This window comes from Trachypithecus francoisi, unplaced genomic scaffold, assembly GCF_009764315.1.
Source record: "Trachypithecus francoisi isolate TF-2019V2 unplaced genomic scaffold, Tfra_2.0 Lachesis_group0, whole genome shotgun sequence".
Lineage (NCBI taxonomy): Eukaryota > Metazoa > Chordata > Mammalia > Primates > Cercopithecidae > Trachypithecus > Trachypithecus francoisi.
In genome coordinates, this window is record NW_022681453.1 from 114,031,654 (window position 1) to 114,048,877 (window position 17,224).

Sequence of the window (17,224 nt, forward strand, 5' to 3'; positions counted from 1 at the left end):
TTCCAGATATTGAAAGGACTTGAGTGTTGTGATATATCTGTATCTTCATTAGGGAGCACCCCAAGCCCAGTAATGCTATAGTTCTTGCAGACTCATAAAGGTCCAGTTTGGAATCTTGCATAAAATCCAGAAGTGTCCAGATTACTAGACAGGCTTTTGTTCTCTCACCTTACTTTCTACCAAACAAATAGAGTCTCTCCCTCTCTCTTTCTATTCTGAGCCACTTTGGGTTGAGGGTGGAGTGATACAGGCACTTATATGGCCATCACCACTGAGACTGTGCTGGGTCAGATATGAAGCCAGCACAGCACTGGGTCTTGCCAAAGTCCTGCTGTAACCACTACCTGGCTACCACCTATGTTTTCTCAAGGCTTTGGGGCTCTATGATCAGCAGGTGGTTAAGCAGACAGCCTTGTGTCCTTCCCTTCAGGGCAGTTAGTTCCCTCAGGTTCCAGGCAGGTCCAGAGATGCTGTCCAGGAACCAGGGCTATAGTCAAAAACCTAAGAAATCTACTTGGTGTTCTATTTTACTATGGCTGAACTGGCACTCAAACCACAAAATTAAGTTCTTTCCACTCTTCCCTCCCATTTTCACAGGCAGAGGAGCCTTACTTCATGACCATCACCACCACTGTCCCATGGGGAGAACTGCTACGCTACTGCCATTGTTCACTTAAGGCTTAAGGGCTCTTCAGTCAGCTCGTGGTGAAGGCTGCCAAACCTGAGACTCACCCTTCAGGGCAGTGGGCTCCCCTATGGCTCAGGGCTGTCCAAGGGCCGATGCTAGAATCATGGACCTGCTTGGTGCTCTATCTCGCTATGATTGATCTGGTACCTAAGGTGCCAGACAAAAGTCACCTTTACTTTACTTCTGCTTTTCTCAAATAGAAGTGGCTCACTGTAGCCACCACAGATAGTAATATTCCATGTCTTACCTGAAGTCAACACATCTCAGTCTCATCCAAGTTCCATGGTGTACTATTTGGGTATCCATGTTGTGGTTATTTAGAGCTCAAGGACTCTTTAGTTAACAAGTGATGGGTCCTTCCAGGACTAGGTCCTTTCCTTAAGGTAGCGGGTTCCCTTCTGGCCCAGGATATGTCTAGAAATGTTATCTGGGAGCTAGGGCCTGGAAGGGGGCACCTCAAAATTCTAACCAGAGACCTATCTTATTGTGGCTGTGCTGGTGTCCAAGATGCAAGACAAAAGTCCTCTTTACGAATTACTTTCCTCTACTCAAGTGAAAAGAAGGGGTCTCTTTTGAAGCTGTGAATTGTGCTGCCTGGGGTTGGGGGAGTGGTGATACAAGCACTCCTTTAGCTTCCCTGGCTGGTATCTCAGTAAGTCATGTACCCCCGCCCTTCCCCCAAGTCTACTGACTTTTAGCCCTTCTCAGGCACTACAACTCACCTAGGAGTTGCAGTCCTTGTGGTTCATGTCACACAGACACTGTGGTGGGAAAAGGGAAGGGGTGGCATTGGTAATTTGAGACTGTATTTCCCACCCTCTTCGGTGATTCTTTGTTAAAACCAGGCACTGTGAGTGCTCGCCTAATTTTTTTGGTTCTTATGAAGGTGTTTTTGTGTATGTGGAGATTGTTGTTAAATTCTAAGGGGGGTACCTTTGGTGGGGCTTTCTATTCCATAATCTTGCTCCATCCCTATTTTACATTTTCAGTATCAATGCATCTCAAGAAAGCAAACTAACAATATCAGTACAGCATGATACATGCTGTAATGAGAGACACACAAATGCAACAGGAGCACACAGAAAGAAACACCTATGTCTGCATAAGAGACTTCAAAAAGTCTAAAATGTGGAGGATAAATAGGCGTCTGCCAATTAATAGAAGACAGGGAATTGAAAGCAGAAGGAAGAGCACATTGCAAAGCCATGAAACTGCATGGTGAGAAAAGATAATAATTTAATACGACTGGAGCATTAAATGACTTTGAAAGAGAAAAGTGGGAAGTGAAGCGGGACTAGTAGATGGGGGAGCTTTGTATAAAAGTTTAAGAATTTTGGAGTTCATATTTACATAGACGGCAGAGATGAAAGACTGAAAAATTGTTCTGCAAGCTACTTGCAAATTAGCAGAATGGAGGGCAGATTAGAGTCAGATCAGTCTGAAAATAAAGAGATATGTTAGAAAATCTTTGCAGTATTTTGGGGAAAAGAAGATAAAATTTTGCATTATAGCAGTAGCAGCTGAGATGTAGAGGTGAAACTGATCAACATATTTTGATGATAAAATCAACAGGAATTGGCAGTTGATTGTTGAAGTTCAAGAAAAGGTTTACATACTAGGTAATACAGTAAAATAAGTAAGTTTGGTAGAATTTATGGTGGTTAATTTTGGTAGAATTTTTGGTAGAATTTATGGGGTGTGGCTAAGGAGTTGAAAATGAATTTCTATGTAAATTATATTTGCATATATTTTTGAATACACCAAAAATTTATATTCACTCAAAGAATCTCAAAGACTATCATCAAAACACTTTATATGCACCCTTCTCTTCATAACCAACTATCTTGAAATCTATCATGTTAACTGGATCTTTAAGTTGGGCATTAAGTAAGAGTGAAATTTTACCAAGGAACAAAAGTAAAGACTCAGAGGAGAAATTTGCCTAAGTGGATATAAGTGATAAATAGTGTTGTCAGGATTCAACCTGGACTCTATGACTCCAGTGCCATATTTTTTTCCACCATATTTAAAATATCCCATCAATATCATAAAACAGAGATGAACCGATACATTTAATTAAAAGGTTCTTAATGTGCTTGATATTCTTCAGATTAACTTCAATTTCTAATTAACTGAGTCTCTTCAATACCAAAGCAATAATATCTAATTGACTATGCCTGGCCACTATCTTATCAAAGCAACATTTCATTTTCTGTTTTTTCTATTGAATTTGTGAGAACATTGGAAGCTGTCAAGGTGTGACATATTGAGAGTCCAATAAAGATTAAATCCCTGAGTATATGATTTGAAAAAATTTAATGAAATACTTTGCCCAGTTGTCTAGGACTACTGTTAAGTAACCATCAGCCAACACCTTTTCCAAATATAGATTTCCAAAAACATAAGTAGCTAGCCAGTCTATTTTAAAAACTGACACAATCTCTCAGAGAAATTCAGATCCCAGAATTGATTTGGGTAGGAACCAGGGAAGCAAAACTAAATTAATTAAAAGAACAATGTTACTTACTTTATCCTTGGAGAAGCTGAAAAGTTGTTTTCTTTCCACAAAGAATTGGATGGCTATTACACTGGCTGAGTGGCCCCAAAGGACACCCACTGGTTTAGAGACAACATAGGGATTCCAAAGGCAAACTTTATTGTTAATGCCAGCAGTTGCTAATCAGAATTAGAAAGAAAAAAAAGTTTTTAATAGCATAAATAGCCCACAGCATTTTCTTTGTGAAATGAGTTTACCATGTAACTGTAGCTTGATAAATGTCAACTGTAGGTTGACTAATGCACCCTGTTTTGCCGTTGTCTAACTAGTCCAGGCTAATAGGGCATGAGTTCTGTCAACAGAAATAGTTGAAATGGAGGGAGTAGGGAAGAAAAAAATTCCTCAAGGGGAAAAGTTTACGCATGAGGTGAAAGAAAACATATAGTCCCATTTAGAAACCAACCAACAGCCCAACCAGGAGGGGACAGAATCCTTCTTTCTAATCCTGATATTTCCCCTCTCCAGCCAGCTTCACCTAGAAATGTAGGCAGTGTTAAAGGTATCCCAGGAGTAAGAAAGAAAGAAAACAATGTTGAAAGTTCACAAATTAGTTAAAAAGTATAAAAAGACATATTATCAAATAATCAAGTACAGTCATGCATTTCATAACATTTCAGTCAACAACGTACAGCATATACGAATATGGTCCCATGAGACTATAATATGGTATTTTTACTGTACCTTTTATATGTTTAGATACATAAATACCATTGTGTTACAATTGTCTACAGTGTTTAATAAGTCACATGCTATAAAAGTTTGTAGCCTAGGAGCAATAGGCTATAGCGTATAGCTTAGCTGTGTAGTAGGCTACACCATCTCTTTGTGTAAGTACACTCTGTGATGTTCACACAATGGAAAATCACCTAATGATGCCTTTCTATCCCCATCACTAAGCAATGCACGACTGTACGTGCAAGCAAACAAGCAGCACAAATATACTTTTGACCTGCTTTATTAATGGAATTAATTTTTGTACATCAATCAGTTATATTTAGGGAGTTCTTCAAGAGCAGGAAATGTATCTATTCAATACAACACAATACTCTTTGTTGCTTCCTAGTTTAGGGCCAGTTGTGGAGCTGAACTTAATCACCCTTATTTTTTCCAGCACTATAGCAGGTACAAAGTAATTATTATTATATAGAGACTGAAATGATTAACCAATCAATATATTAAATAGTTGCTATTTGAGTCCTTGCCAAAATGAGTCACCAACTCCTCTATCCTTCTCTAATAAATCTACAGTACTCCTTGAAGATTTGATGTTGGCATATTCATGAATTCATATTCAAGGTATCTGTTACTGCGATTGTCAGGTATTATTTTGGGAATTTTATGGACACAGCTCCTTAGCTAATATTAATACTCTTTGTATGAATGACAACTATTGAATGTGAGTTAATATGACCCATTCTGTAGACCATGTGTATGCTCTGTAACTACCATATTAATTTTTCAATAATACATCTATACTTCATTTTTATGTTTGAACTAATATCATATATGTATATCAAACTATAAGCTTTCAGAATATCTAAATTTTTAATTTAAATAGTTAATGCTTGAGAAACTTTATACTTCCTCAGCTAAAATATACTTTTTTTTACATCGAAAGAACTCCCCCCTACTAAACAAACCTAGGATAATCTGAACATTTTCAAAAATCATTAGAGATTGTATTCTGAAAGGTAATTGAAAAACAGTCTACATTTTGCAGTTCCCTTGTGTATGGTGTGTGTGTGTGTGTGTGTGCATGCACTGGTAGTGGTAGCTGTAGTAGTAGCAATGAAAAAATGCATTTGTTTGGGTGGAGCATTTAGTGGTGTTAGGAAGATGGCAGCATGGTAGATGCTGCACAAACTGTCTTCCTTCTCTATATCATTTTGCACCCTTCACCAATTGTAATAAAAAAGACTCATTAAAGCATTGGGCACTTTCTCATATTTTTACCCCAATGTAGTTCATATACATTGCCCATCATAATGCATCATTATCAGACACTCTCAGGCAATAAAATGTGAGCTGCTCAAGATGGTCTCTCTAGCAATAAAACAACAAGGTGGAGAAGGCTCCATGCATACAAATGCACCCCAGACTATTTATGAGGCCCTCATAGTTATCAAGATTTATTTTACCTACCAATTAAATTGAGCCGAGAGTGATAATCAAAAGCATGAATGCCCTGGGCAATGTTGAAGGATGTCATATTAAGATGCTTTTTTGATTTCTCTCTCCAAGCTAGCACCACACTATTTGTATTGCTGGTTGTACTGGAAATGATAGCATCTAAAGATGCATTGTAAGTAACTAATAAAAAATTAAAAAGAGAAAAACAATCTTTAGTTGATTCTTCACAAGATATTAGTAAAATGGAACTGTTTTAACATGTAAAGTTAAAAATTAAACTCAAAGTATGATGATACAAACTGACAATTAAAAAACACCTCACAAACCCCTTCTTCCACCTCCCACAAAATAATTCCATTGAGAAGTTACAGGAAATTCTACATTCTGACTTTGCCCCCAATCTAGAGATACCTTGAAGTTTTAAAAATTGGAACACATGGCATGAAACAATGTTAATCACAATAATCATATGGGGTTCTGAAGTTGCAAGATGAGTAATTGGCCAAATTCCTATGTTCTTCCTCCTGGGTCTGGGACAAGCAGGAGCTTATCAACCATCTGCTGCTCCCCAAAGGTCCAGCTCATGCCTAAACAATGGTTTATTTAAATTTTGACTGATCTAAACTGTTGGAGAGTGAAATGGCCAGGACTCAACTCCTTGCCAAGATTCACAAACAAAGCTACAGGTTCAGGTCAAAGTGGCTCTTCTGCATTCCTGATGAGCCAGTGCCAGACATTGTGGAGCAAATTCACACTTTCCAAGCAAGGATAAAGATCCTACTACCTTTTGTCAGGAGAACCTTGCCATTACTCTCACACCCACAGGCTCCAGAAGGCCAATGAATAGCCATAGCTGCTCTTTGATCAACTTGAAACCACCATGCCCTCTGTGGTTAGGCAGAAGTTCTCTTTGGCATTGTGCTCAATTATTTGTGTCCCACAGTTGGAGGATTTCTTATCTGACCTCAAGATCAAATTCCTGCCCCACACAAAGAGGGATGCTGTTGCTTGATAAAGCTTAAGGGAAGTTTGTTTTAGTAGAGTGGCTCAGAAATATTTGTGATCAATTTATTATGTAGAATCAGGGGTAACGTATTCTGGGGAGTCAATTCTCGATGGATTGCTAGCATTTCTGCACTTCTTGTGAAGCTAAGAACTCACTGCCCTTTGTTGTGGATTATCTTTTCAAAGAGTTTTTGTTTGCATAGCAAACAGCCATAGAATGTAAAGATAGCGTCTCCCTTTGCCCAGAATAATAAAGATAATGTCTTCCTCTGGAGCAAAAGTTAGGCATGCCTTCTGTCCAACATAAAAGATTCAGATTCCTTAGGTTTGGGGTTCCTTTACTGTAATGGAATACAGTGCCTGTGCAGGGATTTGTCTGGGCCCATCTGCATTGCCTCTGTGGACTTGATGGCCAGGGGAACTGAAATAAATGTGATAATATTTATGCTGTTGCTCTCTTGAGAATCATAGTCTTTTTTTCTCTCTGACATGGAAGTCTTATGTCTTCTGTCATTGTGAGATTTTTAACATTTCTTTCTGCAAGTAAGCATCACAATATTTGTATTGCTCGTTATGCTGGAAATGGTAAGCAAACTTGTTAATAGGTAACTAGAAAATAACATAAAAGTTTAGACCCTTCACAATTCTTAATGGGCACTGCTATGGTCTGAATGCTTGTATTTCTGGCCTTCTCCCCACCCCACAACCACCTAATTCATATGTTGAAACCTTCACCCACAAGATGATGATACAAGGAGGTGGAAATTTTGAAAGATAATTAGGTCAGGAGAGTAGAACCTTCAAGAATGGGCCAAATGCCCTTATAAAGGAGGTCCAAGGAAGCTTGTCTGCTCCTTCTACTATGTGAGGGCATAGGTGGAAGGCACTGTCTAGGAAGCAGAAAGTAGGTCCCCACCAGACAGCAAATCTGACGGTGCCTTAATCTTTGACTCCCAGCCTCCAGAACTATGAGAATAAATTTCTGCTTCATAAAAAGAGCATCCCTTATTAAAGAGTTAAAAACAGTATCCAGTTTTACTATTTTTGTATAATAACTTAATTTGCTCTGTGTGTGTATGTGTGTATACATATACATATAGAGTATATATACACGCATATATATGTAATATGTGTATGTGCATATATATATATGTACACACACACACATAGGTATTTATACATTTCCAATTACTAAAGGCAAGAAAGTTCTGAGAAGCAGGAAAATAGCTCAGTGCATTCCTTTTCCTCTTACCTATTCAACTGGGCTGTTTCTAAATGTAACTAGGATTTATTCATTCAAGAGCTCATATTGATATGTAAACAGCTTGATTTAGAAAATTTCATAGCTATCTCCTTAGGAAATAAATGGCTTAACACAACCAATTTATAACTAAATTAATGAAGTTGAGACTATTCAATGTGTCATTTACAGATATCGTCTCTCAAAACATGGCATTCAATCCTCAAAGATGTATTGGGCATCTACAATGTGTTCTGTGCTATGATAAAGATAACAAGGAAAGAAATAGACTAGACGTAGCCTGGACTTCAATTATATGGCCCCAAACTTGGAAGAAAAAACATGTAAATCAAATAATTAGAGACAATTTTAGCACATCATAAAGTGATAAATTGAATGATACAAAATGTATAATAGAATTTCAAAGAAGAAAGAAATCAGTGTGCCTTTCAGCGTTTAAGAGACATTTGGTGAATGTTGACAAAAAGCATTTCAATAGATGAGAGGCCATTACAAATCACCTGTGTGGGAAACAAAAGGTAAACTCCAGAATTGAGAGCTGAAAAAGAGCTAATCTACTTCCATATCTCATAGGTAAAGAAATAGAGATTCATCCACACAGTTTCAATGATTTGCCAAAGTCAGCAAGTAATTGTCAAACTCAGGTCTGAAGTTCTGACATTAACTCTTAAGTTTGGTGTTATGACGTGCAATATTATAAATTGAAGCTTAGGACACTAGTATTTGGCAGAGCCAGAGTACGAATTCAGAATACAGGGCCTGATCTCTTGACTATGGGAACGCGGCTTCTCAAATTTCAACATGCACACAAATCACCATGTGAAAATGCAGATTCTCATTCAATGTAAACCTGAGATTCTGCATTTCTCATATCCCCAGGTGTTGCTCCTGATGCTCTCTGAGAACCACACAAAGTAGCAAAGCACTAGAATGCAAGTGTTGCCATTATTTTATACTCTAGAGAGTATATTAATCCATAGTTCTTAAAATTTGGGAGGTCGAACATCCCTTTGGGAATCTTATGAAAACTGTAGACCCTCTCCGTCAGAAAGGTATACATGCACACAAAATTTTATATAAAATATCATGATCTTGAGAACCTCCTCACTATACTCATAAAGCCCAACCATAATAGTTCTGAGGAACTTAGGTGATAAACCTCCAGCCACAGGTAATTTTGGAGTGAGAAATTATTCTTCACCTGCTTCCTCAAGTGGTTCTTAAAATTTCTATTACTAATGATGTACGTCCTTTGTGTTAGTCAATACCCACTTTAGGCTCCTCTTTTAAGCTTCTACTTCTTTAATGTAAATGAGTGTAACTGGCCCTTGATACTGGCATACTGCTAATAGCAGAACATAATTTCTAAGAGGAAAATAAAGAGAGAACAGGATACAAAGGAGACATTCAGAAAGGGGACCAGAGTAGAGCTGGCTTACAGAGCTGGCTCACAGAATAACTCACTGGGAAGTGTGTCATGAAACACAAAAATGCTGCCAAAGGCCAAAATGGTCTGTTTCTCCACTCTGCCTAGAATTTACCTGGATGGTGTTATAAGGGTAGAGAGGACAGTGATCCCTTTCCTCCTCATGATAAATGTCATGGCCAATACCCCTATAACCAAAGACAGGTTAACAAGAGAAAAGCACAAAAAATTCATTTGATCATAGATTTACATGACACAGGAACCTTCAGAATGAAGACCCAAAGATATACAAGACACTGTCCATTTTTATACTTAGCTTCTATGACGCAGGGAGAGCCATGTAGAAATGTGATTGGGAAAAAGGAATATGCGTTAATGGAAATAGACTGGGTGGAAAACCCAGCAAGTTTTGTCTGTTCAATTCTTCTTGACTTCTGTATATGGCATTCCTTTCTCCTGGGTATGGGGTAGGACCACTCTAGAATGAGGGATGTCATTCCATTTCTTTATGGTCAGTTGTTACACTAAAAGTAGGGGAATGTTAGAATAATATTTTTAGACTTTACGGCTACCTCTGGGGAAAAGGAGTTCTAGCTTCTATGACCTGGCTCCTCATAGAAGGAGTTCTAGCTTCTATGACCTGGCTATGACCTACGAGCAGGAGAGACAGACAGGCAGGAGAAGGTCAGAGAGTGACTTTGCTCCTGAGGCTGCTTCTGAGGTTTTCATTTTTGGGTATCATTTTCAGAGCCCCAACAGTACGTTTATTGCTTATCCCCCATATGGAATTTCTCTTTGACCTATGACTACTTTAAATAATTATTACATTATTTTTTGAATCGCTCCCATGTACAAGTACCACTCTGGGTGCTCCCACCCTATAATAATCTTTAGTGGGTAAATTATTCCAAGTTTCCTAATGAGAAGATAGCAATCTGAAAGCCAACTTGCTTAAGGGCACAAAGCTAATTGGAGGTGGAGAAGAGATTGAACCCAGTCCTGTTTGGCTGTCAATTCTCCTTTCCTGTGCTATCGCCTCCAACTTTTCTACTAAGCCTCACTGCGATGTGTATCACAGGTCCAGATCTGAGGTTCTTCCTATTACCAACTACCTTTCTGTTCCCATACCCTCAATACCATACCAAGCCCCTAATTTGTCTTGAGTCTTCCCTTCCCTGATCGCTTCACTCTGATCCCCAAGGGGGATTCCTGTCTTCCTTGGTCTCTCTCATCATTTTCCCTCCTTTCTTCTTAATAAAAGGAAGGAAGAAAGGAAAAAAGGGAGGGAGGGAGGAAAAGAGAGAGGGAGGGAGGAAAAAAGGGAGGGAGGGAAGAAAAAAGAAATAAGGGAGGAAGAGAAAGAAAGGCAAGGATCTGGGAAGTAATTCATTCCTATAAAGGAGAATCCTTTATTAGAGAGCAATTAATTTCAGGGACATAAAGTCCCATGATTACCTGCTGCACTACTACTACTATTGTACTAGAAGTTCCAATAGTATAAAATCTGATGGCAATGATTCTCATTCAGGAAGCAGCCTCACTGAAAATATTCTCTTTGTTTACAAAAAAGGGTTATTATAACCTGACACTCAGTAAAACAATATTATAAGACCTAAATTATACAACATAATACTACAATTATGTCTTCAAGTGCGTGGAAATCCCATAATATAATTACAATACAATCATAATAAAATATTCCTATCCAGAAAATTTCTTCGTCATGTGTTTCCCCATTTCATCCAACTATCATCTTTAGTTTTCAGGTTATAAAGAAAGACATAGAAGGAAGTGTATGCTGCTCTGGCATCCGAAGTATTGCTTTATGATTTAAATCTCCAGGTTACAAAACGACATTTATGGGCCTGAAGTGTTACATATTGGAGGCTCAACAATTCACACTTAATGTCTAAACCAGTATACAACTTGTTTGTGATTAAATTGTAGAATGCCAGAGTTCTTGAGAACGCCTGAGTAAAAGGTGAGAGAAAAGCCATTTCCTTAAAATCAAACTATCTGATAAATAAAAATGTTTTTCTCATTTCTTGAATTGAGGTAAGGAAATGATAGGTTATGATGGAAAAGTTTTAAAAATATCAAGCTAAAGAATAGGATAAGCTGGTAAAATAAATGATTCTTGTTAATATTCTCAGTAAGTTTTGGAATTGGTAGAGGAAAATATTTTAAAATTACTTTTATATAACATCATAGAGAAAAAAAACTTAATTATATTTGTCCATTAATATGCTGACTTTCAACTCTTTAATTCTCTTGCCACACAGTCATAAAAAAGGATATTAAGGAACCCTGCCATCGATCTTTGTCCTCACGTGTGCTGTCACAATGACCCTGTGTAACAGCAATTAGTTAATGTGGGAAAGTGATTTGAAAATGAAAGGTGATACCTAAAAACTAAGAAAGTAATGCTATTAAGTGCACTTAGAGTAAGATAAAACATGGCACTCTATAACATTTGCCAACTGATAGACATTGTGGCAGGGTAGGAAAGAAGGCTCCACCAATTCTCCCCTCTACCCGGGCAAGGACAACAAGTTAACAATCTACACAGAAAAAACACTTTTATACAAAACAAAAATTAGGTGAGCCCTCATTGTACCTGGTTTTCACTTCATATCATTGAAAGAAGCACTGAAGAGATAGAAAAAAAAACAGTCCTGAATCACCAACACCACCCTTCCCCACCCCTAGCAGCAGCTGCGTGGTGCTGAGAGCTTCTCTGGGAACTGGGGGAGAAAGAGCACAGCAATTGTGTGGCATTAAACTCTGTGCTGTCCTGGTAGAGCAGAAAGGAAACCTGGACCAAACTCAACTGATGCCCACCCACAGAGGGAACCTTAGCAGAGGGGAATCGTCCAGCCCAAGGGTCTGACCTTGAGCGCCAGTAAACCTCACCACTGAGGGCTACAGAACTCTTTGTCTCCAAATAAACTTGAAATGCCATAAAGCTCTAGGCTATGAAGACTGCAACTCATAGGTGAGTCCTTGTGAGGAACTAGGCCCAGAGACAATGGACTGAGGGGGCATGACATACTGAGACACCAGCTGGGGCAGCCAAGGGAGGGCTAGCATCACCCTCTCTTAACCCTAGGCTGCAGAGCTCACGGCTCCAAAACAGGTGGCTTCCTTTCACTTGAGGAGAGGAGAGGGAAGAGTGGGGAGGGCTTTGCCTTGCATCTAGGATACCAGCTCAGCCATAGCAGGAGAGGACATGGTCAGAGTTGTAAGGCCCCCCATCCCAGGCCCTCATTCCTGGATGACACTTCTATACAACCTGGGCCAGAAGGGAACCCACTACCTTGAAGGAAAGGAGCCATTCCTGGCAGCATTCATCACCTGCTAACTGAAGAGCCCTCATGCCCTGATGCAATATCCAAGTATTATATCAAGGGCTTTGGATGAGCCTCTGAGACTTGCTGGCTTCAGATGAGACTCTGCATATTACTAGCTGTGGAGGCTATGGGGAAAAACTCCTCCTGCTTGAGAAAAGCAGAGGGAAAAGTAAAGGGAACTTTGTCCTGCACCTTAGGAACCAGCATGGCCACGGGGGTGTAGAGCACCCAAGCAGGCTCTTAGCGTCCCCAATTCCAAGACTTGACTCTTGGATGGAATTTCTGACCTGCCCTTGTCCAGAGAGGAGTCCACTGCCCTGAAGGGTAAGCCCCAGGTCAGGCAGCATTCAGACAAGCTGACTTAAGAAACAGTGGGCCATTAGAGAACATCAACAGTAGTCTGGAAGTACTCTTCTTGGCCTGGGGGAGCAGTGGCTACAGGGTGAGGCTTCTCTGCCTTTGGAAAAAGGAGTAACGAGTGGGAAGAACTGCATCTTATTGTTTGAGTGCCAGCTCAGCTGCAATAAGAGAACACCAGGTAGACTTCTAAAGTTTTTGACTCTAGTCCCTGACTTGCAGATGGCATTTTGGGACCCACTCAGAGGCTGGGGGACCTTGCTGCCCTAAAGGCAAAGACACAGGCCTGGCAGGATTTGGCATTGGCTTATTGCAGAGCCCCAGGGCCTTGAGTGAACACAGGCAGTAGCCAGGGAGTGGTTAAAGCAGGTCTTGAGTGAGACCTAGCACTGTGCTGGCTTCAGGTCTGACCCAGCACAGTCACAGTAGTGGTGGCCACTGGGGTGCTTGTGTCACTCTACCCCCAGCTTTAGGTGGCTCAGAACAGAGAGAGAGAGAGACTTTGTATGTTTGGGAGAAAGTAAGGGAGCGAACAAGAGTCTCTGGTAATCCAGAGAATTTTCCCAGATGAGGTCTGAGGTCTGAAATGCTAAGAATACTTTAATCAGAAAGAAAAGGACATTCATGGGCAATGAATAGTCACCTGAAGGTACAAAACTCACTGGTGATAGTAAGAGCACAGAAAACCACAGAATATCCTAACACTGTAACTGTGCTGTGTAAACTACTCTTATCTGAAATAGAAAGACTAAATGATGAACCAATCAATACTAATAACTATGACTTTTCAAGGCATAGTACAATAAGATATAAATAGAAACAACAAAAAGATAAAAAGCAGAGGGACGAAGTTAAAGTGTAGAGTTTTGATTAGTTTTCTTTGTGTTTCTTTATGCAAATAGTGTTGTTCTCAGCTTAAAATAATGGGTTATACGACAGTATTTGCAAGTCTCATGGTAACCTCAAACCAAAAAACATATGAATATACAAAGAAAAGCAAGAAACTAAATCATCACCAGAGACAACCACCTTCATTAGAGGAACATAAGGAGGAAAGAGAGAAGGAAGAGAAAACCAGATAACAAATCACAAAATGGCAGGAGTAAGTTTTTACTCACCATTAATAATATTGAATGTAAATGGATTAAACTCTTTAATCAAAGACACAGACTGTCTGAATAGGCAAAAAAACAACATGCATTGATATGTGATCTTCAAGAAACACACTTCACTTATAAAGGCACACATAGACTGAAACATGGAGGATAAAAGGGATGAAAGATATTCCATGTCAATGAAAACCAAAAAAGAGTAGGAGTCACTATACTTTTATCACACAAAATGGATTTCAAGATAAAAACTGTAAGAAGATACAAAGAACATCACCATGTAATGATAAAGGGGTCAATTCAGCAAGAGGATACAAAAAACTTTAAATATAAATGCACCCACCATAGGAGCACTTTGATATATAAGGCAAATATTATTAGAGCTGAAGAGAGAGATAGACCTCGATACAATAATATCTGGAGACCTCAACACCCCACTTTCAGCACTGGACAGAACTTCTGGAAAGAAAATCAACAAACATCACACTTAATCTACACTATGGACCAAATGGATCCAATAGATATTTACACAATATTCCATCCAAGAGCTGCAGAATACACATTCTTTTCCTCAGCACATGAATCATTCTCAAAGACATACCATATGTTAGGTATCAAAAAATATCGTAAGGCATTCAGAAAATTGAAATAATATTGAGTGTTTTCTCTGACCACAATGAATAAAACTAGAAACTAAGAACAAGAGTAATTCTGGAAACTATACAAATACATAGAAATTAAACAATAGTCTCTTGAATGACCAGTGAATCAGTGAAGAAATTAAGAAGGAAATTGAAAAATTACTGGAAACAAATGATAATAGAAAAACTACATACCTATGGGATACAGTAAAAGCAGTACTAAGAGGAAAGGTTATAGCTAAAAATGCCTTCATCAAAAAAAACAAAAAGGAAAAACTTCAAATGAACAATCAAATGATGCGTCTTAAAGAACTGGAAAAGCAAGAATAAAACAAACCCAAAATTAATAGAAGAAAAGAAATAATAAAAATCAGAGCTGAAATAAATAAAATTGAAAAAAATACAGATTAATGAAACAAAAAGTTTATTTTTGGAAAAGTTAAACAAAAGTGACAAAGCTTTAGGAAAAAAAGAGAGCATATCTAAATAAATATAATCAGAAATGGAAAAGGAGACATTACGACTGATACTGCAGAAATTCAAAAGATCGTTAATGGCTACTATGAGCAAACTATATGCCAATAAGTTGGAAAATCTAGAAGAAATGAAAAAATTCTTACATACATAAAACCCACCAAGACTGAATTGCAAAGAAATCTTGTTATGTTAAGCAAAATAAGCCAGGCACAAAAAGACAAACATTGCATGTTCTCACTTATTTGTAGGATCTAAATATCAAAACAATTGAACTCATGAACATAGAGAGTGGGCGGATACTTATCAGAAGCTGGGAATGGTAGTAGGGGCCTAGTGGGGAGTTGAGGATTGTTACAAAAAAATATACTTAAAAAGAGTAAGGCTATTGTTTTACAGCACAACAGGGTGACTGTAATCAATAATAACGTAATTGTATATTTTTAAACAACTCAAAGAGTGTAATTGGATTGTTTGTAACTCAAAGTATAAATGCTTGAAGTGATGGATACCCCAGTGCCCAGGTTGTACTTATTTCACATTTTATGCCAATATCAAAATATCTCATGTACCACATAAATATATACACCTACTCTGTACCCACAAAAAAATTTAAATTAAAAAATAAAATATAACTATCTATTCTATCTTTAAAATAAGAATTCAGCACTGCTTACCATATTTTAAAATAATAATGCAATTAATTCAATTACTTTTCAAAATGCCAAGTAGGCCCATGTCCATGATACAAATGAATCGTATTCTTCTACCATGCTACAGAACAAGCTGTAGGACATAGAGCCCTTTCCTCAAACCAGGGTCACTGCTCACAGCGGATTTCAACTGCTTTAAACATAGTGACAGAACTGGCAGGAAAGGCAGTGTGGTCTAGCTACCTCGGTAGGGTCTGGAAGACTGACTTAGATGCAGGGAAGTAGAGCCACACACAAGCAAGATATTAAATCTGGCTTCTCTGCCAACTTAGCCCCTATCAATTATAAAGACTCCCTGAGGAGTCTGTATTCTAAATTTTCTGGCACTTGTTCCACTAATTAGTGTAGCAATTAGCAACTGGGTGTGGTGGCTCACACCTGTAATCCCAGCACTTTGGGAAGCCAAGGTGGGTGGATCACCTGAGTTCAGGAGTTTGAGACCAGCCTGGCTAACATGATGAAACCCCGTCTCTACTAAAAATACAAAAGTTAGCCAGGCATGGTGGCACGTGCCTGTAGTCCCAGGTACTTGGGAGGCTGAGGCAAGAGCATCCCTTGAACCTGGGAGACGGAAGTTGTGGTGAGCCGAGATTGTGCCACTGCAGCCTGGGTGACAGAGCAAGACTGTCTCAAAAAAAAAAAAGCAAAGAAAGTAATTAGTGATTTTGTTAACAGTTCAAACTGTTTTGTGTCTTCTTCTAGCCCTGGTCAAATGGGAGAAAACATTTTCAACGCAATAAAATATCAATGACTTTTGTTGCTGGCAATTTCATGTTCATTCTTTCTTTCTTCCCTCCCCAACCCCCGCCACCCCAGAGATGGAGTCTTGATCTGTCACCCAGGCTGGAGTGCAATGGGCAATGGTACAATCTTGGCTCACTGCAACCTCTGCCTCCCAGGTTCAAGCAATTCTCATGCCTCAGCCTCCCAAGTAGCTGGGATTACAGGCGCCCGCCATCACACCTGGCTAATTTTTGTATTTTTAGTAGAGACAGGGTTTCTCCGTGTTGGCCAGGCTGGTCTCGAACTCCTGAACTCAGGTGATCTGCCCACCTCAGCCTGCCCAAATGCTGCGATTACAGGCATGAGACAACGCGCATGGACTCATTCTTTCAATATCTGCATTCCCAGACTATGGTTTCCAAGGTTTCCAATGATACTGTCTATATGAGGAGAAAATTATTAAAAAGGAAAATTCTCTGAAATTCAAAACATTTATATCTTAGCACTATTACACAAAATCTCTATAATTACTTTACAAGTATTTCAGAATGTAATTATTTTTCCATTAAAATATGACACAGAACCACTCAGAGAAGATGAAAACATTCACTCCTTCAAAGTTTTAAATAAGAAATTTGAACCTTATCTTAAAGCAGTATACTAATACTCTTATGCGTGAAACTGAGTTTTTCCTGTGACATTTCATTTTTACAGCTATTTTATCCTTAGCGTCAATAAAAACTATTAGCATATTTGCTCAAGGATTTCTTTCTTTCCTCAACTGTATATT

The 17,224-nt window shown here is 38.7% G+C and overlaps 1 protein-coding gene across 1 annotated transcript in view; it reads right to left on the minus strand.

The window, feature by feature from the left end:
• WDR49 (WD repeat domain 49) overlaps nt 1–17,224 on the minus strand; it is a 188,911-nt gene that overhangs the window by 130,407 nt on the left and 41,280 nt on the right. The window contains exons 6-7 of the mRNA XM_033211625.1: nt 5,388–5,555; nt 3,216–3,364 (exon numbers count right to left, since the gene is read on the minus strand). Coding sequence (XP_033067516.1) covers nt 3,216–3,364; nt 5,388–5,555 — 317 coding nt within the window. The remainder of the gene's footprint in view (nt 1–3,215; nt 3,365–5,387; nt 5,556–17,224) is intronic.